Genomic DNA, 23,044 nt, shown 5'->3' on the forward strand with positions numbered 1-23,044 from the left:
ATTTGAAAGGCAGTTAGAGAAAGGAAGAGACAGATATTCCAGGTGGCTGGAATGGCTTGACCTCAGCCCAGGTGAAGCCAGGAGCTTCATGGAGGTGTCTCTTATGAATGACTAGGCCCAAGCTGGATCAGAAATGGAGCAACTGGGATTTGAAAGCCCAGCATAATGACTCAGTTGGCTAATCCTCCCCTTGCAATCACTGGGATCCCTTTTAGGCAGCAATTCAGGGTCCTGGCTGCTCCACTCCCCATCCAGCTCCCTGCTTGTGGCCTGGGAAACCAATGGAAGATGACCTGAGACCTTGGGACCCTGCACCTGCATGGGAGACCCAGAAGAAGCTCATGGCTGCTGGCATTGGATCTGCTCAGGTGTGGTCTTTGCATCCAGTTACAGAGTGAGCCAGAAAGTAGATGTTTCTGTCTCTCCTTCACTCCATAAATCTTCTAATAAAAAGTAAATAAATCTTTTTAAAAAAGCGAAAATGAAAGGGAAAAGAAATGGTAACAACTGGGACTTGTTTATCATTCTGTCCATAAATCTGCCTTTTCAATAAAAAAGAAAATCTTTAAAAAAAAAAAAAAAGCAACTTAGACTTGAATCATAGCCAATATGGGATGCTGGTATTGCAGGCAGCAGCTAAACACACTGTGCCACTGTGGCAGTCCCCACTTCTATTTGTTCCTTAGTTTTTTATCAAAATCTTTCTTCTTTTAGTTTTCTTTCTTTTTTCTCTTTCTTTTCATTTTGAAAGGCAGAATTACACAGCAAGGGGGAGAGAGAAAAAGATCTTCTATCCATAGTTTACTGCCTAAACAGCTGCAGTGGCTTGGTGAGGGTAGGAACCAGGAGATTCCTCCAGGTTTTCTGTATAGGTGCAGGGAACCCAAGCACTTTAATCAATTTCTGCTGCTTTCTCGGTGCATTAGGAGGGAGCTGGTCAGAAATGCAGCTGACAGGGCCCGGCGGCGTGGCCTAGCGGCTAAAGTACTCACCTTAAAAGCCCCGGGATCCCATATGGGCGCCGGTTCTAATGCCGGCAGCTCCACTTCCCATCCAGCTCCCTGCTTGTGGCCTGGGAAAGCAGTCGAGGACGGCCCAATGCTTTGGGACCCTGCACCCGCGTGGGAGACCCGGAAGAGGTTCCTGGTTCCTGGCTTCGGATCGGCACGCACCGGCCCATTGCGGCTCACTTGGGGAGTGAAACATCGGACGGAAGATCTTCCTCTCTGTCTCTCCTCCTCTGTGTATATCTGGCTGTAATAAAATGAATAAATCTTTGAAAAAAAAAAAAAAAAAAGAAATGCAGCTGACAGGACTTGAACCAGCATCTGTAGGGGGTGTTTGCGTCACAGGCTGCAGCTTTACTTACTACACCACAGTGCCAGCATGCTTTTCCTTTATGTCTGCTTTATTTTCCTTTTAAATGACTAATATGAAATAATTCACTTTTATTATCTATGTACTTAATGTAGTCTTTTATTTTCTGCACACAAAATTTGCAAGTCTACTTATTGCTCTATTTATGTATTTGTAAGGCAGGGTGACAGAGGAGGATATTACATCTTCTGGTTCACTCCTCAAATGTCTGCACTCATGAGGACTGGGCCAGGCTGAAGGCTGGGTCAGGCTGAAGCCAGGGGCCAAGGACGCTGGCTGAGTCTCCTACTTATGTGTTGTGAGTCCAGTTACCTGAGCCATCATCCACTGCTTTTCCAGGCACATCAGTGAGAAACTGGATCAGAAACAGACTAGTGCTGCCATATGAGGTATTGGTGTTGGAAGCAGTAACTTAACCCACTGAGCAGCACAATGCCAGCCCCTTCTGTGTCTTTTAAAGTAGTTGATTGTATTTCTAGGAAACATGAATTCTTCTCAGTCCATAGATTTAGACATCATTGTCTAACCAAAGGTCCAAGAATACAGATTTTCTTAAATTCTTGTCTGGCCTTGCCTTAAGAATCTGCTTTGTGGGGCCACATCAGGCTAATCCACCACCTACAAGTACTGACATCCCATATGGGTGCCAAATGTATCCCAATCCAGCTCTCTGCTTATGACCTGAGAAAGCAGTGGAAAATGGCCCAAGACCTTATGGTCCTGTACTCACGTGGGAAGAAGTTCCTAGCTTCAGATCAGCTCAGTTCTGACCATTGCAGCCATTTGGGGAGTGAAGCAGCAGATGGAAGACCTCTCTCTCTGTCTCTCCTTCTCTCTCTGTATAAATCTGCCTTTCAAATTAAAAAAAAAAAAAAATCTTGAGAGAATCTATTTTGTGAAGGCAGTGTTGTACAGTGGATTAAGTCTGTAATGTCAGCATCCCATATGAGCACAAGTTCGAGTACCAATTTCTCCACTTCTACTCTAGCTTCCTGCTAATGCACCTGGGAAGGCAACTTGGGCCCCTGCCACCCATGTGAGAGAGACAAAAGGAGTTCTAGGCTCCAAAATTGAACCTGACCCAGGCTGGGCATTCTAGCCATTTGGGGAGTAAGCCAGCAGGTAGAAAATCTCTTTTTCCCATCTCCCCTGTCACTCTTACCTTTCCAATAAGTAAGACAGATCTTTAATATATGTGCTACCAAAGCAAGCACAATAAGACAGATCTTTAAACAAAAATTATTTGTATTGCTGTTTTCACATGAATCCTCCCATTAATTGTCCAGGGTATTGTGAGTCATCCCTTGAAGGTTGGTGTTATAATATAGTAAGGTGGTGTTGCCTGCAGTGCCAACATCCCATATGAGCACCTGTTCAAGTCCCAGCTGCTCTGCTTATAATTCAGTACCCTACTAATGTACCTGGGCAAACAGACAATGGCCTAAATACTTGTCCTGCCTATGTAGGAGACCCTAACACAGTTCCAGACTACTGGCTGTGTTCCAGTGCAACCATTTGGGAATTGAACCAGTAGATGAAAGATTCTCATTCTCTCTATGCCTTTCAGATAATCAAACCTTTTTACAAAAGACTCATAACTTGATTTTTTTAACTGTAGACTTTTATTGAAGTAAAATTTACATATTAATCATTCTGAAATAAAAACAACTCAGTGGCTTTTTAAAAATTGGTATGTTAGAGCCTGACAAAATGGCTCAATAGCTAAATCTTCACCTTGCAAGCACCAGGATCCCATATGGGTGCCAGTGTTTGTCCCAGCTGCTCCATGTCCCATCCAGCTTCCTGCCTGTGGCCTGGGAAAGCAGCAAAGGATGGCCCAAAGCCTTGGGACCCTGCACCCGCGTGGGAGACCCAGAAGATCCTGGTTTCTGGCTTCAGATTGGCTCAGCTCTAGCCTTTGCGGCCACTTGGGGAGTAAACCAGTGAATGAAATATCTTTCTGTCTCTCCTCCATAAGCATGAGTTGCTTTTCCAATTAATAATAATCCGATGTAAATTTTTTTAAATTCCATGTATGGTTGTCTGAGTTCAACTCCTAGGAAAAAATTGGTATATTAAAATTCTGCATCTTTATGGGCCTATGTCTTTATGCATGGATGTGTTGTGTAATGTTCAATAAAGGGCAAACATACTCTATCTTCTCAACCATTGTCCTCTCGGCAGTGGCACTGTACATATTCACAGTGTTCTGCAACTAGCCACTTCTCTGTAGTTCCAAGTCATTCTCATCACCCTAAATATCACTTTGATTTTTTAATGCAGGGGTTTTTTTTTTGCAAAAAAGGAAAAGTTTAGGATGCTGTTATTATTGTTTCACTTACTTGTAGTTGAGTATAAGGTACTAAATTATAACTTTGTTTTCCAGGTGATTTCAAGTGTCCTATTAAAGAGGAAATAGCAATTACCAGTGGTGAATGGGAAGTTCTTGGCCGGCATGGATCTAATGTATGTTCTTTCATTCTTCTGATAATGTTTGATCAATATCTGTATGTATGCAGTGTGAAGAGTCACTAGTAAGTTTTAATGTGGGCCCAGTGCAATAGCCTAGTGGCTAAAGTCCTCGCCTTATGTGCTGGGATCCTATATGGGTGTTGGTTCATATCCCAGCTGTTCCATTACCCTTCCACCTCTCTGCTTGTGGCCTAGGAAAGCAGTAGAGGACAGCCCAAAGCCTTGGGACCCTGCACCCATGTGGGAGACCTGGAGAAGGTTCCTGGCTCCTGGATTTAGATCAACTTAGCTCCAGCCGTTGCAGCCATTGGGGGAGTGAACCCGTGGGTGGAAGATCCTTCTATTTCCTTCTCTCTATATCTGCCTTTTCAATAAAAATAAATAAATAGATCTTAAAAAAAAATGACGTAATATGTCCCCAATGTTTTGAAAATACTAAGTTGTAACCTAAAATAACTCAGGTTATTAGAAAGGAAAAATAAATTTAAATTATAAATCTCATTTTATAGCCCTGATATTAGATTATTCTAACTATTTTTTTAAAAAGTTATTTTGATTTTATTGGGAAGTCAGATATACAGAGAAGAGGAGAGACAGAGAGGAAGATCTTCCGTCCGATGTTTCACTCCCCAAGTGACCACAATGGCCGGTGCTGTGCCAATCCGAAGCCGGGAACCAGGAACGTCTTCCAGGTCTCCCATGCGGGTGCAGGGTCCCAAAGCTTTGGGCAGTCCTCAACTGCTTTCCCAGGCCACAAGCAGGGAGCTGGCTCGGAAGTGGAGCTGCCGGGACCAGAACCGGTGCCCATATGGGATCCTGGTGTATTCAAGGTGAGGACTTGAGCTGCTAGGCCACTGCACCTGGCCCCAGATTATTCCAACTCTTAAAGCTCATTGTTTTCAAATACATTGTTATTGAATAAGGAAAACCCTGGTCCAAACTTTCACTGACTAACAAAATTGTCAATTAGCATATGATATGGAAATTACTGTATTGTTTCTACATTGGAAATTATGTTTGCTACAATTGTTTCTCTTTCATTCTGCTCTTCATAAATTTGGGCTTTTATCAACTACTACAAAAAAATGATGAATATATTTATATAACTTAGCTTGATAAGGGAGAGGAGGGAAATTTACCCTCAGCAAGTGGTTTTCTGTGACAGCTCAGTGAATTTCTCCTTTTCTTTTGCCGTTCCTAGCACCTCACCTTTGTTTCCGCTCTCAGTGAGGTGCTCTGCTGCATGAGGTCTTTAAAGGCTTTCTGCTTTCTCAGTGTGAAGTGTACAGTAAAGTTGATGGATGTTGCCCAAGTCTGATAACAACCTTGATGTGATTTCCTTATATTGATAAAGAGATTTGTTTAAGAGTTACGTAGACTAGCTATTATAGAAGTCACTTAGAGTCACTGAGATGATTAAGGAAAAGAAGGAAAATCTTGGTTTTTGTTTGTTTTTTGTTTTTGTTTTTGTGAAGACTTTGGACTGTCATAAGCAACCTGTAAACTTGTTATTTCTACTGAGCCTCCCATGGCCTCCTGGGTGTTTATCAAGTACATGTTATTCTGTTTGGAGACCTTGGAAGTTACTATCACTTCAGAAAAGAAAATAGGGTGGAATGGGAGATAGAAGGTTTTTAAAAATCTTAGTATAGAATTCTAAGTTCTGATGTCAGAAAATTACACTGCTGTAAGTTTCTTAGTGCATAATGGTTGGAAGATACAAGTCATTAGATAATGTTGAGGGATCCCCAAAATTGTTTGAAGATCTGCTGCTTATTTGGGTGACCAGGTGTCTCTGCTACTGACACTGCATGCATTCACTTGTCTGCCTTCTTTGGGTCTTGCTTATTTTTGTGATATCTTTGTCGCTGCATTTCATCTTCCTCCTCTTCTATCCTTGTGCTTTTCTATCTTCGAATATTTTTACTTTCCTCCTTCTCTGCTTTTACAAGTGACCTATTCCCACCTAGAGATCTCTAATAGTAGTTGGGTAAATCTTTGAGACTTTTAAGTCTATATGCTGCTTACAGTTGAGGATAGTTGTAATTGTTGGGTTGCTGGACAAGCAGCAAAATATCAGCACCATGTGTTGTAATAGGTTTGAAAAGCAGATTCCTGTTCCTACCACAACCTCCAAACATCTCTAATGTTGGGGATAGGGCAGCAATCTGTTTAATGAGCCCTGCAGGTGATTACAGCACTACTTCAAAAAAAAAAAAAAAAGATTGAGTATTTATTTATTTGTAGATAAGCAGAGCAACAGGCAGTGGGTAGTGGGGCCTAGGGAGATCTTCCATCTGCTGATTCATTCCCCAAATGTCCACACAGCTGGGGCTGGGCCAGGCCAAAGCCAGAAGCCAGGAACTCCATCCTGATCTCCTATATGGGTGACAGGGCCCAAATATACTTGGACCATCATTCACTGACTTCCTAGGCTGGATCAGAAGTGAATTAACCGGGATGCCAGTGCTCAGCCAACTCCACCACAACACCAGCCTCTGATACCTCTGGTAAATGGTTACATGAAATAAAACTATACTAGGTAGGTAGGGTGAGAAATTGGCTGGATATTTCTTCAGCTTTGAAAGGCCTAACTCCCAGATACCATGTCAAAAGTAGAGCCAGTCTTGATCTCTTCCCAAGATGAACACATACATGTGCAGCTTCATTGTTTTTCTAACATTTATATTCTTTCTGTATATTGAGCTGCTTATTTACAACTATATGTGTCTCACTGCATCTTAAAAGGGTTTACTGGTATAGTTTCAAGGATTAAACCATTTTTTTTTTAAACTGAGTGCCCAGCATGGTAGCCTAGTGGCTAAATCCTCATCTTGTATGTGCCAGGATCCCATATGGGTGTTGGTTCATGTCCCAGCTGCTTCACTTCCCTTCTAAGTCCCTGCTTGTGGCCTAGGAAAGCAACAGAGACTAACACAAAGCCTTGGGTCCCTGCACCCATGTGGAAGACTCAGATGCTCCTGGCTCCTGGCTTTGGATCAACTCAGCTCCAGCCATTGTGGCCATTTGGCAATTGACCCAGCAGATAGAATTTTTCTCTATATACATCTGATTTTCCAATAAAAATAAATAAAACTTTAAAAAAAAAAACTGAAGGACAGGTATTTGGGTAGCAGTGATAAAATGCTGCCTGTGTCACTTATTGGATGAAATACCCCAATGCTAATCCTAGCTCTGGCTCCTGATTCTATGTTCCTGCTACAGCAGATCCTACAGGCAGCAAGTCATGGCCTATGTTCTTGAGTCCCTGCCACCCATGTGGGAAGCCTTGATTGAGTTTCTGTCTCCCAGCTTCTACCTAATCCAGCTTCAACTATAGGCATTTGAGGAGAGCACCAGCAAATGGGAACTCATTGTCTGCTTTCTCAAATAATATAAATAAATTAATCAAAAATTTGAAGGTAGTGCCTTTAGAAATATGTGTACATTCACTATGCAAAACATTTTTAATATTATTAAGTGTTAAATAGACTGGCAGATTTTTTTAAAGGGATAAGAAAAGAAATTTATTTAGAATCATTTCAATTTTGGACTATTTGGTGAGTTCTGTTGCATTTTGTGTGTATATGTGTGCTGAGTAAAAGATCTTATCCATACTTGTAAATTATACCATTATTGAAACTGAGTTTAATGATTGTTCAAGTCAGTAGATAAAATACTTTTGAAAATATGTACAAAAGACCTAAACAGTGCTGCCTTAGATAATATTGCATTGAGAAATATACTAATGGTAAAATTAGACTGTCAAATATTTGTTAATGGTTAACTTAAGCTGTGAAATAGTCTATAGAGTTTGCTCTGTCAAGAATGTTTATTTTTAAAGAAATAATTCTGCTTTTATTTTGAGGGTGTTGTGTTTTATGTTGGTTTATTTTGTTTTGAGATTTATTTATTTGCTTTAAAGAGGAACGAGTATCCTTCCATCTGCTAGTTCACTTCCCAAATGATTGCAGCAGCCAGACCCAGGCTAAGCCCAAGTCAGGAGCCATTTCCCAGGCGCATTATTAGGGAGCTAGATTGGAAATGGAAAAGCCTGGACATGAACCAGTGCTGATATGGGATGCTGGCTTTGCAGGTGGCGGTTTGACACACTATATCGTGATGCTGGCCTCAGGAAATAATTCTTACATTTAAGAAAAGCATACATTCTGGCCAAATAGGAAATTGTACAATTGTAACTCAGTTAGTACTTTTTATTCTGGACAGAATCTACTCCTTGTTTTATGTCACAACTGACTCAGGTTATTAACTTGTGTTTGGGGGACAAAAGAAAAAGCCACAAGTCAAAGGGCAGCTCAAATGATTCCGAAGTCGGGGCTTATTTGTTGCCTAGGTTGCTGAACTTCCTGTTATTTTACAGATCCAGGTTGATGAGGTCAGAAGGCTGGTCTACTTTGAAGGCACTAAAGACTCCCCTTTAGAACATCACCTATATGTTGTCAGTTACGTGAATCCAGGCGAGGTGACCAGGCTGACCGACCGTGGCTACTCCCATTCTTGCTGCATCAGCCCGGTATGAAGTTGCTGTTTGAAAAGGGTTTATTGTCCTGTAAACACCCTCTGCTCATGTAGGACTCCTTTTGAATGTCTTGGAAATTGGGGAAATTGTTCTACAGAAGCCTAATTTTTTTTTTGGCGAAAGTTAGCCATGTAAAGAGTCAAACTTAAAATATCCTTCCATAGCACTGTGCAGATGCAACAGCCAGTGATCATTTTTTCACTTCTCCCTGAGGAAATAACTGTTTCTCCTTTCTCTAGCATTGCGACTTCTTTATAAGTAAATACAGTAACCAGAAGAATCCACACTGTGTATCCCTTTACAAGTTGTCAAGTCCTGAAGATGACTCAGCTTGCAGGACAAAGGAATTTTGGGCCACCATTTTGGATTCAGCAGGTACTTTTGCCCCTGAACTGGACCTGAAATAGGGCACAAATTGTCTGTGATGTATACACGTTGCCTGGGTTTCCATCTCTAACCACTGCCTGTAGCATGATCCTACTCATCCATGCTATCAACACCTGAGTAAGAGGGGTTACCGCTCGTGTCAAACAGCAGTCAATCTATAGAGGGAGGAGAGATCTTCTTTGTGCTGGTTTACTGTCCAAATGGCCACAATGGCTTGAGCTGGACCAATCCAAAGCCAGGAGGCAGGAGCTTCTTGGCCTCCCATGTGAGTACAGGAGCCCAAGCACTTGGGCCATACTCTGCTGCTTTCCCAGAGCAATTAGCAGAGAGCTAGATTGGAACTAGAGCAACCAGAACTCAAACCAGTGTCCTTGTGGGATGTCGGCTGTTCAGGCAAAGGCTTTAACTTGCTAAGATCCCATGGCAGCTATACAATGTCCATCTTAAAAGCAGATGTACAGGGTCAGGCATTGTAGCGTATCAGGCTAAGCCTGCACCTGCAGTGCCAACATGCTGTCTGGACACCAGCGACTCCAGTTCTTATCTAGTCCCCTGCTCATGGCCTGGGAAGGTAGCAGAGAATGATCCAAGTCCACATGGGAGACCAGAAGCTCCTGGCTCCTGGCTTTAGACCGGCCCCGCTGTGACCAAAATGGCCATCTGGGGAGTGAACCTGCAAATGGAAAATCTCTGTCTCTTCTGTCTCTGTAACTCTGCCTATCAAATAAAAATAAATATATCTTTAAAAAAATAGAATAGTTACATATAAACCACTTTTATTTCTGCTATTTTTATATATATCTTTTAATTCACTTTCCCCAGGGTTTGGTTTTATTTAGTTTCTTTTTGATTTTGTTTTTCTGTTAACTATTTCACTCATTAATTGGACCATCATTTTGGATTCAGCAGATACTTTTCCCCCGAACCTGACATTAAATAGGATTAGTTCAGTGGGGCATTAGTGCTGAGGGATTAGGAAATTAGTACAGAACCAAAGGGTCTAGGTGGTGTTTTAGTGTCCACCAACAGAATTTGTAATGTGAGGGTGACCTCAGCTTGGTGCCTAGCATCATCCATGTACAGACACCTGGGAGAGGTCTGTGTAGCTGGGTGGACCAAGGGATGCTGGGGCTGGCTTTTTTCTGTATACTGGTAAGGCTGATTCACTAAAGTTCAGAAACAATTTTGTTGAGCACCTGTGTGAACAAGTAAATGGACTAGATCAACTTTGTGCTTCCTGTTTGTTTTTCTTCCCGGTGTTAATGAGGTATATGCCTGATTCCATGTGATTTAACTATCAGTAAGTTTCACCGAACTGGGCACAAAGTACTTGTATAGTTCTGTTCATGAATATGATTCCTGGACAGTGAGTTTTATTCTGCTTCCTACATAAGTAATCCTTGGCAGATATTTTTTAATTGGATATTCTTACTTGATTTCTAACATCCCCCTAGAAAGGAAGGTGGTTATTTACTTGTATGTAGAAGTTTGAGTTTTGATGTCTTCTTCCTTGCTCTTAGATTGTCACTTGTTACAGACTCTGTGTTAACTACTCACAGGTCCACTTCCTGACTACACCCCTCCAGAAATTTTCTCCTTTGAAAGCACTACTGGATTTACGTTATATGGCATGCTGTACAAGCCTCATGATCTGCAACCTGGGAAGAAATATCCCACGGTGTTGTTCATCTATGGTGGTCCTCAGGTGGGCACAGACATGCATATGTGTCTATATTTTAGGTGACTCGTTTTTTTAAGTGTCTTATTATCCATTTAAGTAAGAATTTGAGCTTTGCTGCTCCTCTGCTCTGATATTCTGATTCTCTTGTCTAAGAGTTTAGGAAGCTGAGTTTTGTTAGGTGAATAATCTATAAATCAGTTAACTTGGGCCTAGGACCGTGGCTCAGTTGTCTAAATCCTCTCCTTGCAAACGCTGGGCTGGGATCCCATATGGGCACTGGTTTGTGTTTGGCTGCTCCACTTCCCATCCAACTCCTTGCTTGTGGCCTGGGACAGCCCTTGATACCCTGTACCCATGTGGGAAACCTAGAAGAAATTCCTGGCTCCTAGCTTTGGATCAGCTTGGTTCTGGTCCTTGAGGAATGAACCAGCAGATGGAAGATCTTTCTCTTTGTATCTGCTTTCCATAAATCTGATCTGCCTTTCCAATATAAATAGTTTTTTTTTTTTAAATCAGTTAAGTCAATTTCTTAGTATATTATGAGGAGTTAACTGTCATGGAGAGTAAAATATCCTTGTCAGAAGGTAAATGCGTTGTTTTCTATGCAGAGTAGCTAATTTGGGAAATTAAATAATTAAATGGCTTGGTAAATAAAAAGTTGCTGTGGCAGCCTAGTGAATTCCTCCTTTTCATTTTATGTTATCAGCTAGTTAAGGCAGCTGCTTGTACTGCTTGGTCTTCCCTTTTCTGTAATCAAATTTTTAATGTCTGTTAAGTAAATGCTGTTGCCCATCAGAGTGAAGTATTTGGGATAGATGAGTTGATCAGTTGATCATTTTTTCAATGCTGCTGCTTTTTTTTTTTTTTTTTTGGAAATTTTTGTTGGAAAGTCAGATATACAGAGAGGAGAGACAGAGAGGAAAATCTTCCATCCATTGATTCACACCCCAAGTGGCCACAACGGTTAGAACTGAGCTGAGTTGAAGCCAGGAGCCAGGAGCCTCTTCCAGGTCTCCCACACGGGTACAGGGTCCCAAGACTTTGGGCTGTCCTCTGCTGCTTTCCCAGGCCACAAGCAGGGAGTTGGATGGGAAGCGGGGCTGCTGGGGTTAGAACCGGCGTCCGTATGGGATCCCACTGCATGCAAGATGAAGATTTAGTTGCTAGCCAACTCTGCCAGGCCCATATCATTCATTACATATCTTGCATTGAACCCTTAAGGAAATTAAAGTATGTTTAGGTTTTTAATAAATGCAACTCTTAGACCATTATTATACCTAAATACCAAGTTGTACAAAAAAATAAATAAATAAAAAGTAAAATTATATAAGCCATAAAATCTCAGGGATGATGGTTGTATATTGAGATAAATCATTTTGTCATTATCAAGTGTATTTCACAGACAAAACATGCACACTTATTGTATTGTATTGTATCAGTATATCATAATATTAATAATGAAAGAGTTAAAAATTAACCTGTGATTAAAAACTTGAAGCCAACATCATGATGTAGCACATAACCATAAAGTTCTCTGCATTGGCTGTTCTGTTTTTTATACAGTTCTGAAATACATTTAACTTCTCAGGCATCATGACATACATGACAAATACTTGAGAGATCACTCTACTTATTATGCTGATTTGTGTAATAAGAAAAAAGAGCTGGGCTGATCAGAGGCAATCCTAGATGAGACAAAAAAGATAAGCTTAGTTGTCCTTCTCACTGTTGTTGGAATGACACAGTTCTTCAGAGTAGAAGTGATCAGTTGAGCAACTTTTTCTATGGAGTAAATTAATTCTCTTATATGTAATGTCTAAGTGTTTACCTTTTTAAAAATATATTTGTTTATATTTATTGGAAAGGCAAATTTTACAGAGAGAAGGAGAGACAGAGAATATCTTTCATCCACTAGTTCACTCCCCAAATGGCTATAATGGCCAGGGCTGAGCCAATCCCAAGCCATGAGCAACTTCTGCGTCTCCCTGGTGAGTGCAGGGTCCCATGGCTGCTTTCCCAGGCCGTAATCAGGGAACTCGGTGGGAAGTGGAGCAACCAGGACAGGAACCAGTGCCCATATGGAATGCTAACACTTGCAGGTAGAGGATTATCTAGTTGAGCCATCATGCCGGCCCATAGTTACTTTTCTTAAAGTTATTTAGTAATTGCCCTAAACCTTTAGTGTGAAGTTAAACAAGAAATAGCATAAATATGCAAAGATCTAACTTAAATACAGAGCTCCTAAGAATTATGTTTTGAAGAGGAAATATTAAAAACATAGTTTTCTGCTTTTTTCAATGCCCTGCCTTTCTTGTACTTCGGTGTGCTACCATGTGATAAATTTCACTGAAATTCTGTTTTTTTTTTCTCAGGTGCAGTTGGTAAATAACCGATTCAAAGGCATCAAGTACTTCCGCTTGAACACCCTAGCCTCTCTGGGTTATGTGGTTGTGGTAATAGACAACAGGGGATCCTGTCACCGAGGGCTTAAATTTGAAGGCGCCTTTAAATACAAAATGGTGTGTGAGCATAAAAACACTTCTTTTTCTTTTTCTTTTTAAATACATTGACATTTTCTGGTGTGTTGTTTGGTGTTAAGCCCAAGGAAGAGAATTGGGCAATGGACCTATGAGTGGGAGAGAGAAAGCACAAGTGAACGAGAAAGAGAATGTCAGAGCTTTTGGGCGGGAGGGATGAGACAGCTTGCTGCTTCCCATTCAGCTCACGCGTGCCCGTGTGTGTCTTTAGGGAGTCGAAGCAGAGCCCCCTGTAGCACAGAAGAGCTCTCTTCACCCAGCCAGAGACAGCTCCACTCAGTGTCCCGCGTCCTGTGCCCTGCTGAGGGACAGTGAGGTTTGTTCTGTCCTCTGTAAAGAGGGAAACCAACTGTTAGTGCCTTCCTTGTGACAAGCCTCTTTCTCTCTACAGGAGGCTCTAAAATGCTACCTTTTAGAGGTGCCCCATGTCCTTTCTGCTGCTTTGGGAAATGATGAGAATCCGATGTTCCTTTTGCACAGTAAGGCAGTTACTGTGTTTGCCAGTGTGTTGGACATGCTGAGTGAGACGTGGGGATTTTCTCCCACAGCCAATTCTTTGACCTTATGTTGTATTGTCATGTAAGTTTTTGTTTTCTTTCTGTTGTTGTTGTTTTGTTGTTTGTTTTTGTTTTGGCTCAGTCAAGTGAGACCATGTGCACTGGCAGGCTGAGTAAATGTAGCCAGGGTGGTTGGTGGCAGCAGGAAATGGGATTTAACTGGGCTTTAAAGAACAGTATATTCAGCTTGTAGAGGTAGTGAGATGGAAAAATAGGAAGACAGGACCTCAGGAGTGATTCCCTCTGCTTTGCTGCAGAAGTGAAGTTAATTCATCTCTTCAGGGGACCAAATTTTTGACTTTGGCTATAGAAAGGCTTGTTACAAGGAAGACTTGGACCTCTTAGCAGGCAACAGAACAAATTAAACTGGGAATACCCCACGAGCAAGGGATAGTTTGGGAAGCAAGAAGAAATCACTTTATGACCAAGAAATAGTTAAAAGCTAGGACAAGCTATTCACAAAAAGATTTTAAAGTTGGGTGGGGAGGCAACAGAACCAAAGTTGTTAATTCTCAGTTAACACCACAGATATGTTTCATGAAAATGTTTATCAGCTTTATAAGCACTCTTACAGTAAGATTGTAACTCATCAGAATCAGTGAAATACTGTCCCTTTCTTCACAGGGTCAAATAGAGATTGACGATCAGGTGGAAGGGCTCCAGTACTTAGCCTCTCGGTATGATTTCATTGACTTGGACCGTGTGGGCATCCACGGCTGGTCCTATGGTGGATACCTCTCCCTGATGGCATTAATGCAGAGGTCAGATATCTTCAGGGTACGCAACTTTCTGTTGTATTCTTTTTTTTTTTTTTTTTTTTTTTTCAGTAAGACTAGAATTTTCCATAAGTTGGAAATACACAGAAAGGCCTGTTGTCTCAGGTCTACAGAGTTGGCAATATGATGGAATGTTATTAAGGAGGGGTGTGTGTTTGATAGCCATATGAACTACATATATTTCTCAGGTGCTTTCTAGTTATATTTATTTTTAAAGATGTGTTTATTTGAAAGGCAGAATTAGAGAAAAGAGAAAGAGGGATTGGTGCACTGGTTCACTCTCCAAACAGCCACAGCAGCTGAGGGTGAGGCCGGCCAAAGCTGGGCGCCTCGTCTGGGTGTCCCACACAGATGGCAAGGGCCCAGGAACTTGGGCTACGTGCTATGTTTAGCAGGGAGCTGGATCAGAAGTGGAGCAGTCAGGATACAAACCAACACCCATAGGAGATGCTGGCATTGCAGGTGGCAGCTTTACCCACCATACCTCAATGGCATCTGACTTATTTTAAATGCTTGTCAACCTGAAAACCAGTTATTGGCTATTTGTGTACATCATCCAGAAGTTGTGATTAGCAAAATGTATGTACATTTTGAATTATAATCACCTGGTTAGTTGGTAGGCTGCTAGACCTGAAATCAGGCACCTGTTTCCTATATGTCTCTGTATCCTCAACATCCAAACAAAATGCTTTCCACACCATAGGCGCTCAGTCTTTTTGAATACATAAACACAATTCTGTAAGGGAAACCAAATCTTGGGAAAACATGCTAGAAGAAAATAGCTAAGTATGTTAAAGCAGCTTTTCTTTGTTTATTCTTTCAATGGCATGAGTCTATTTTATAGTGAAAAGAAATTTTATTTATTGATTGATTAATTTGAAAAGCAGAAAGACATCTTCCATCTGTTGGTTCACTCCCCAAATGTTTACAGCAGCTGAGGATGGGCAAACCAAAGCCAGGAGCCAGGAACCTGACGTTTGATCCAGGTCTCCCACATGGATGGCAGAGACCCAGCTGCTTGAGCTGTCACCTGCTGCCTCCCAGGGTGAAGGTTAGCAGGAAGCTGGACTTGGGAATAGAGTCAGGACTCCAACCCGGACACTCTGATATGGGCTAAGGAGTAACCCAAATGACTGCTTAACTGCTGCCCACACACTTAATCCTTGATTGTTTTTTAAGTGATATGTGTTTTATTTCAGTTTTATAATAGTTGCACACAAACTCTGAAAACTACCATAATTTTCCCAGGCTTACAGATGTCAATAAAATAATTTGAATATTTAAACAAACTGTGAGTTGGAACCTTAAGTGAGGTAAATTTTGAGAACATAAATCTGTTTAATCCTTCAGCGTTTTAAATTCTGACTTCCAGCAGGAGCTATTGGCACACGTTGTTCCCAGTAGCACGTTGTTCCCATAGCAGGAATGAGTTAGCACTGAAGTGTTTGCGTGCCCAAATGGTGGCTCCCCTCTTAACAGCCCCGCATTGGTATTTCAGCTAGTCCAGGCTAAGGGTTTGGTATGCAGCTTGCCTCTGGAATGTGAAACTTACTGACTCACAGGGTATCAAATTCTGGACCTTGGCGCTCCTCTCGGGTTTTCTGAGTTGCCTGGGACCATCTTTGTGTGCAGGACTCAAGCCCAAGGATAATTTTAGCCTATAAATGTGAACTTGGAAATGCTCAGTGTTTGCCTCTGTTTTCTGGAACCCAGTTGACTGTTCGTGTTGTCTAATGCAGGTTGCCATAGCTGGGGCCCCAGTCACCCTGTGGATCTTCTATGATACAGGATACACAGAACGTTACATGGGTCACCCTGACCAGAATGAGCAGGGCTATTACTTAGGGTCTGTGGCCATGCAAGCAGAAAAATTTCCCTCTGAGTAAGTTCAAACTTTAAAATTCAGATTATAACTTTTAAATTCTGCTTTTAAAATTTATCTTCTAATAATAATGAAAATTTCAAATGCTGAAAGAACAAAATTAATATTTTTATGAAACACACAGAATAGTGTGGCTGTTTTTCAAAGCTGAATTGCAAGCTAGGTCATGAACTGTAATTTGGATTTATTTCTTTGTTTTGCTTTGTTTTGTACAAGTTATATTTGAAAGAGTAGCTTATACTGAGAGAAGCTAAATGTTCAACTATTTCAAGGTAAAAAAATCCTGTGCTTAAAAGTGACTATTTTACAAATAGTTTTTCTAGGGATATGCTGTAATTGTTGATATGTTCTGATGTTTAAATGAGAAATTGAGCTTGCAATCTTTTAAAATCTCATTACATGTGGCAGTCTGGTTAATATATGAAAAATTTAATATAGAAAATATTGGATCTCATCTCTTCTTGGCCTTTTGGCTAAGATCAAGTGTAGAAAATATTGGGTTGTTATTCTAGCATTATAATATTAGCTAAGTATTATTAAGTACTTAATTTTATTAAATACTTAAGTAGTATTGTGTTAAGTGTCTTGCTCAAATGTTGTCTTTCACCTAATCCATTTTTCCATTTCCCTAGACCAAATCGTTTACTGCTTTTACATGGATTCTTGGATGAGAATGTCCATTTTGCACACACCAGTATATTACTGAGTTTTTTAGTGAGGGCAGGAAAGCCATATGATTTACAGGTGAGTTATTCTACGTTCTCTGATGAAAGGCATTAGTGATTTGTGCTTGATTTATTTGGAATCTGTCATAACCTATGGATCAAGGCAGCAGTTTTCTGGACCATCTCTCTTCTGCTTAAAAGAAGTGAGGTACTAGGCACAGCGGCCCTGCCTCTTGTTGGGTTAAGTCAGTGTTTTGCTGAAACCAGGCAGGAAAGCTGGACTGTCAGCCAACGCAACATGTGTGTCTGTATCTGCTCTTCACTTCCCAAGCACAGGAAGAAGGCATGGAAGTCCATTCACTGTCTTTTGTTTTCCTTCTCCCCTTTAAAGAGTAGGGAAATGCTGCTTGATTTCATTGTTGTTAACGAAATTTTAGGATCTGACTTTCGTGCACCTTGATTTTTCATTTTCTCTTTAGCCATTGGAGCAGGAGCCAGCAAGTTACCCTTCTCTGTTGCCTCATTACTCAGAAAAGGTTTTGAGAAGAATTGTGCCTTTTTTCTGCTCCTTGGACAGATTATACACTCTTGAAAATGAAAATATTATTCTGATTTTATATTTTAGTTAACATTTATGTGTTCATAAATAGTTCATAACTATTAGATATTGTCCATAGCAGAGATTCTACATTTTTTTGGCCTCAAGACCCTTTTCTGCACCAAAGAACTTTGTTTATCAGTATTTCTCAAATAAGACACTAAAATTAAGAAAAACTGTTAACATTTATTTAAAAATAATAATAAATTATCATCATGTTAGCCCACAGATCACCTTTTTATTAAGAAAAAATATGTTGTAGGGACAGACATTTGATACCCATATCAAAGTGCCTGGGTTTGATCCCAGCTCTGCTCCCAGGTCCAGCTTCTCCTGAAAATGCTCCCTGGGAGGCTGCAGGTGATGGTCAGCTAGTTACGTCCCTGCCACCTGTGTGGGAACCCACACGTGAACTCGTGGCTCCTGGCTGTTACAAGCGTTTAGAGTGTGAACCAGCTAAAGAAAGATCTCTTTTTCTCTGCCTTTCAAATAAATAAGAATTTCAAATATGTATATGTGTATATATATATATATATGTATGTATGTATATGTGTGTATATATATATGTATGTATGTATGTATGTGTATATATATATATGTTCCAAGACAAAAAGTATTAATTTATATTTTTATAGATTTCTTTGTAAAAATTATGCCTAACTTAATAAATGTTCTTGAATTTTTATCTACTTCTACAGTCAGTATATTGTGATATGTTATTTTGACTAAAATATTTGAAGATAAATTCAGCTTCTCAGGTTATGTGATTAGACAGTGGAAGGAGTGTTTTAATCTTTTTGGATAACTATGAATAGTCTTTATTATTCCTTCAAAACTGGATGCATGGTAGTTTTTTAAAGCCTGGTTTTAGAGTGGAATTGGAAGCCATGTTTATGAGGGTACTTCAAAAAGATCATGGCAAATTGGATTAAAAAACAACACACATTTTCTCTGAACTCTTTGAAGACTCCTAGTCTACATTTTCACTACTGTGTCATGTTAAGATCCACTGAATGTTTTGCTTCAGGTGGATCTTTCTACCCATGCATTGATCACATGGACAATTCTGATTCATTGTATTATGCCAGCCTTTCAAATGTTGCCTCATTGTATTATACAATATTTTTAAAGTCATGTATAATATTTCCACTGGTCTCATCAAAAAAGTGTGTTAAGTATTGGGAAATTCGGGAGCTAATAATGGTCAATGCAAAGTTTCTAAAATTCTAATTTTCACTCAGAAGTTTAAATTTTAGCACTGACAAAAAAGATACTGTGAGTGTGGTCCATGAAGTGACCAGCTCACTTCAGTCATTTTTGAAAAAAATATTTAGCAGATACACACTTCTGAGTAGCCCTAGTTGTCAGTCATTCTTTGGAGTTAAAATGGAGTTCCAGGAAAAATCTAGTTTATATAACAGCAGCTTGATCGTTAGACATCCCATGCCACAGATCCTTTATGTATGCTTCCCCTTTAAGTGCCACAAAATAACTAAAAAGACTGCTGCTCAAGAATTTAACTTAATGAGGCTCTAATTTTTATCATTACTTAAGTAAAACTGACATCTTATTTACTGCAATGAATAGTGTTGAGGAAGCTGTGATATCACACAGTTTAATGTTGCTGCCTTGATAACATGCTAAGGCACCAACAATTTTATACACCATTGCTTTTGTATCATCATCAGTGTGATACAGTTGATAAAGAGATTAACAAAACAGTGAGTAAAGAATGATGCCATGGTATGATTCTGAAAATAGTTTACCTTGTGTGTCCGTGTGTGTGGTTTCTGAGGACCCCTTAAAGTCCACAGATCACACCTGATGAATGAACCATTGGTGTACAAATTAAGTCGTCAGATGTAACGGGTGTATAGGAAATCACGAGTGGAGAGGGGCCTTTAGTCAGGCTGTGTCCCCTATTGTTGATCCTGTTAACAGTCTGGAAGAAGGTGTCTTATTAAGTTCTTGTTTTGTTCTTAATGTTTGTTTCTTTACTGCGAAGATCTATCCTCAGGAGAGACACAGCATCAGAGTCCCTGAATCCGGAGAGCATTATGAACTGCATCTTTTGCACTACCTTCAGGAAAACCTCGGATCACGCATCGCTGCTCTCAAAGTGATATAGTTTTGCCCCATGTAGAACTCTGGCATACACTGGCTGTTGAACCAAATGAGGAGGCCTAATCAATAGAAAACACAGAATTGATCATCGCATTCTGGTATCCACTGTGTAACACCTACTCCTGAAAGTGAATTTGGTGCCACGCAGGTGTCTACAGCTTGTGGATAATAATCTTAATACCTTAACCATACACACACAAAATGGAGTGATTCATGTTTCTAAGGGATCCAGCAATACCATGAGAGCTATGGAAAAGAACAAGACATTAGCACCGCATATCCATACTACCCTGTTTTCACTTTCAGTAGCATTATAGACGTCACGGACTTGATTAGTGTATTTTTACAGTATGCTTCTCAGTTTGTTAAAATATGATGATATTAGTGATTGGTTTGATTCAGTTCCAGAGTATCTGGACTAGTTACAGATTCGATAGCCCTTAAGTGTAACTGAATAGCTTATGCTTCATTGCTTGGGGTGTATCCAGCATGGTATGAACTAATCACTATTAAGCCTACGACTTGACCCGTCATTAACGGTTCTTCATGGATAATTTAGTGGCCTCCTAAAGACACTTATTTTGGCCCTGACCGTTTTTTAGCCCATTTAAATTCTATCTGGTATAAATAATTCTCAGTTTGCTTTGAAATGACAGAGTGAGTTTTTCCTTTCACATAAAGGCAAGTAACTATAAATGTAGCATGGATTTAATTAGTCTTATGATACTGATAATTACAGGCAAAAAATTTTTAATCAAACGATTAGAGCTAAAATATTTGCAGGCAAGGTTTTTTTTTTTTCTTTACAGAAAGAAAAAGTACACATTCACTTATATTTGGCAATTTTAGTGGTGCCAGATTCCATGTGGTGTTTTCTTACTAAAATGTTCCAGGGTGTAAGGGAGGTGGAAGAGAATTGCAGAAAGATTGAAGGAAGACCGCGGTGTGGGGGATGACAGGAGAGGCAAGGGTCTACTTAACAATGAAGCAGAAGTCATTTGGACAGGAATAATTCGTGAAAAGGGTTGGGAAATGAAATTTAAACTGTTAGCATGGTATAGAAATCACTCTCTTGCCAACCCAGCTACAGACTAATATTGTTCGGGGGAAGAAAATTTTTTTGGAATTACTTTCATAATTACATTTTTTATTATTACATTTCCTCTTCATTTTAGAAATCTTATCCATTTACACTTTATCCTTCTTAAATTATTTGAACATAATTTACATTTGGTGAGCCTGCACTAGGAGGCTTCCAGACAACTTCTTTACCATAAGTCTCTGACAAACCAGGGCTCTCTGTGGGAAGCCTGGGAGCACTTTCCTGGAGTGTCTGAGACATTGATTTGCCGTCATGGGAACTTGTAAGCTTTCAGGTGTTGATGACGTCTGCCCTCTGAGTTGAACCCTTTGTCACAAACTTGAGTGTTACCAGTATTCTTATGCCACACTCAAGAAGTGCAGTCTCCTTTCTCACCACTACAGCGAGGGTAGCTTTCTCCCCCCGCCCCAGACCACGTGGTTGGTAGCAGTTGGAGCCAGACTTGGAATCCCTGGGAGCCAGGTGAGGTGGGAGAAGCTGGGGAATGGCAGTGACTTGGAGGCTCTCTCCCTGGGAAGAGGGCGGGGTTTTACTGTTTGTGTATTTATATTGTATAATAGATGCCACACTTTTCCTCATTGTCTGTGTATGTATTGATTTTTGTGTTTTTATGATATTTTTCCATACTAAAATCTGTTTATATTTTTTCAATGTTAAATTAAATTGACTTGGGTAATTTTTCTTCCCCAAGAAAGTATTTTCCCTCATGACTTAAGCATATCTCTGACTGCTGAGGATGGTTTTTGTTTGAGAGGTTTTTGTTTTGTCTTTGGGGACTAGGTGGCCTCCAAAGATCTACCCTTACATTACACACCAATAGAAATGGTAGTGAGCAGCTTTGACACAGCCACTCGCTGCCCTCTTAGCACTTGAGGCTTTCTTCGTGACAGCATCTCTTACTCCCCATTATGAACCCAGAACACTCATGTACCCTTCAGCTCACAGGCATCTTCCTTGTGCGGCTTGGCTTCTCCCTCCCTCCTGCGCACCAGGAGTGCTTCTGAAGGCCTCCCACTCCCTTACCTGCCATCCTGCTGCTTTGGGGGGAGACACCAGCTGAATTTTCCGGCTTCACTGAATTTGCTTTCACAGCCAGTGTGGAAACCACCATCGTCAGTGGAAGCCGTCAGTAAAACTCTCACAAAAACTGATTGTGCAGAACAGCAGAAAAGATTAGAGCTTAAGAGAGTAGGAACAGTGGGGAGAGCCAAAAGCATCAGGCTAAGCCGTCCATCTGGGTTTTTGCGGGCTTAGTAAATGAGTACATTTGTCGAGCCATCAGTAGGTAAAGTTACTAGTGCATTGTAGCATGGTAGACCTCCCAAATCTAAGCTTCCTCTGAGATGCTTCCTAAAAAAAATGCAGAGTCTTGAACCTCATTTTTAGAAATTTGGATCTCATTGATTTGGGTGGAGACCAGGGATGTGCAGTTATAACTGGTTTTCCAGGTAATTTCAAAGCAAGCCATCTGTGCACTACTTTAAGAAACTAGAGAGGTTGGAGTTGAATTAAGTAAAAAATAATAAGTGATTTTTTTTTTTACACTGGACTGATTGACAAGACCCTAAAAATATATTTAAGAAAGCTCTAACTGTTGACCCCTTCTCACTGGGAAAGAAAGCAGCAGGAGATACATGGTAGTTTTGTGTCCCCATTGGAGATTGCATTTTGGAATGAAGGCTTTTCCCTTTGCCATTCCTGGTACTTCTCTAAAGTACATGGGTTAGTGTACAAGGAAGAGGTAACAGTATTGATGTGTTCATGTTTTACTCCTTGCAGAGAGCAAAGCCCACCTTTTTGTATTATGATCTTCTCTTGGTGGCATGATTCTGGTGAGATTTCTGGTTATTATTGATGCACACACTTTCCAGGCTATAATAAAGCTTTGATATAACCAACCTGCTCATTTGTTAGAGGAGGAACTTGCCTTCTTGAGAAATGAGGAAATATAGCCCTGGCCACACAGCCAGGTAGCAATTCAGTTGGTACTGGACTCCATCAAAATGTCCTGCCTTACAGGAGTAAAATATATAGAAAGGGTGAGTTTTTAAAGAAGTATTTATTAATATATTCCTTTAAAGCATTTTAAAGGTAACCACATAAAAATGGTTAATTTTTCCATTCTAAAGTAAATGCTAGGCATGCTTACTCATGAAACAGTACTCCTCATTAGTACATGACATTTTGAAGTTAATTAAAATTGTCTAGTGGCGCTTAAGCCAGTGGAGTATTGAGTGTTTGCTTAAGCCTGGGACCCTGTCTTACAAGCAATCTGGTATAAGGCATGACCACATCTAAACTAAGGTAATGCAAGGTGAATCTTCAATCCCAGCAGACACAAAAGGA

At 40.4% G+C, this 23,044-nt stretch overlaps 1 protein-coding gene across 4 annotated transcripts in view; it reads left to right on the forward strand.

The window, feature by feature from the left end:
- DPP8 (dipeptidyl peptidase 8) overlaps positions 1-21,400 on the forward strand; it is a 58,838-nt gene extending 37,438 nt beyond the window's left edge. For 3 of the 4 annotated variants that reach the window (XM_004577974.4, XM_058665666.1, XM_058665667.1), the window contains exons 12-20: positions 3,764-3,843; positions 8,231-8,383; positions 8,629-8,764; positions 10,336-10,481; positions 12,830-12,976; positions 14,176-14,328; positions 16,067-16,209; positions 16,842-16,953; positions 19,478-21,400. In XM_004577974.4, the coding sequence (XP_004578031.1) occupies positions 3,764-3,843; positions 8,231-8,383; positions 8,629-8,764; positions 10,336-10,481; positions 12,830-12,976; positions 14,176-14,328; positions 16,067-16,209; positions 16,842-16,953; positions 19,478-19,600 (1,193 nt within the window). In that variant the 3' untranslated portion in view covers positions 19,601-21,400. Of the gene's footprint in view, positions 1-3,763; positions 3,844-8,230; positions 8,384-8,628; positions 8,765-10,335; positions 10,482-12,829; positions 12,977-13,385; positions 13,574-14,175; positions 14,329-16,066; positions 16,210-16,841; positions 16,954-19,477 lie in introns of those variants that run through there. The other variant, XM_058665668.1, reaches the window with a different exon arrangement.
- Positions 21,401-23,044: the final 1,644 nt, after the last annotated feature.

The sequence above is a fragment of the Ochotona princeps genome, chromosome 6 (genome assembly GCF_030435755.1).
Source record: "Ochotona princeps isolate mOchPri1 chromosome 6, mOchPri1.hap1, whole genome shotgun sequence".
NCBI lineage: Eukaryota > Metazoa > Chordata > Mammalia > Lagomorpha > Ochotonidae > Ochotona > Ochotona princeps.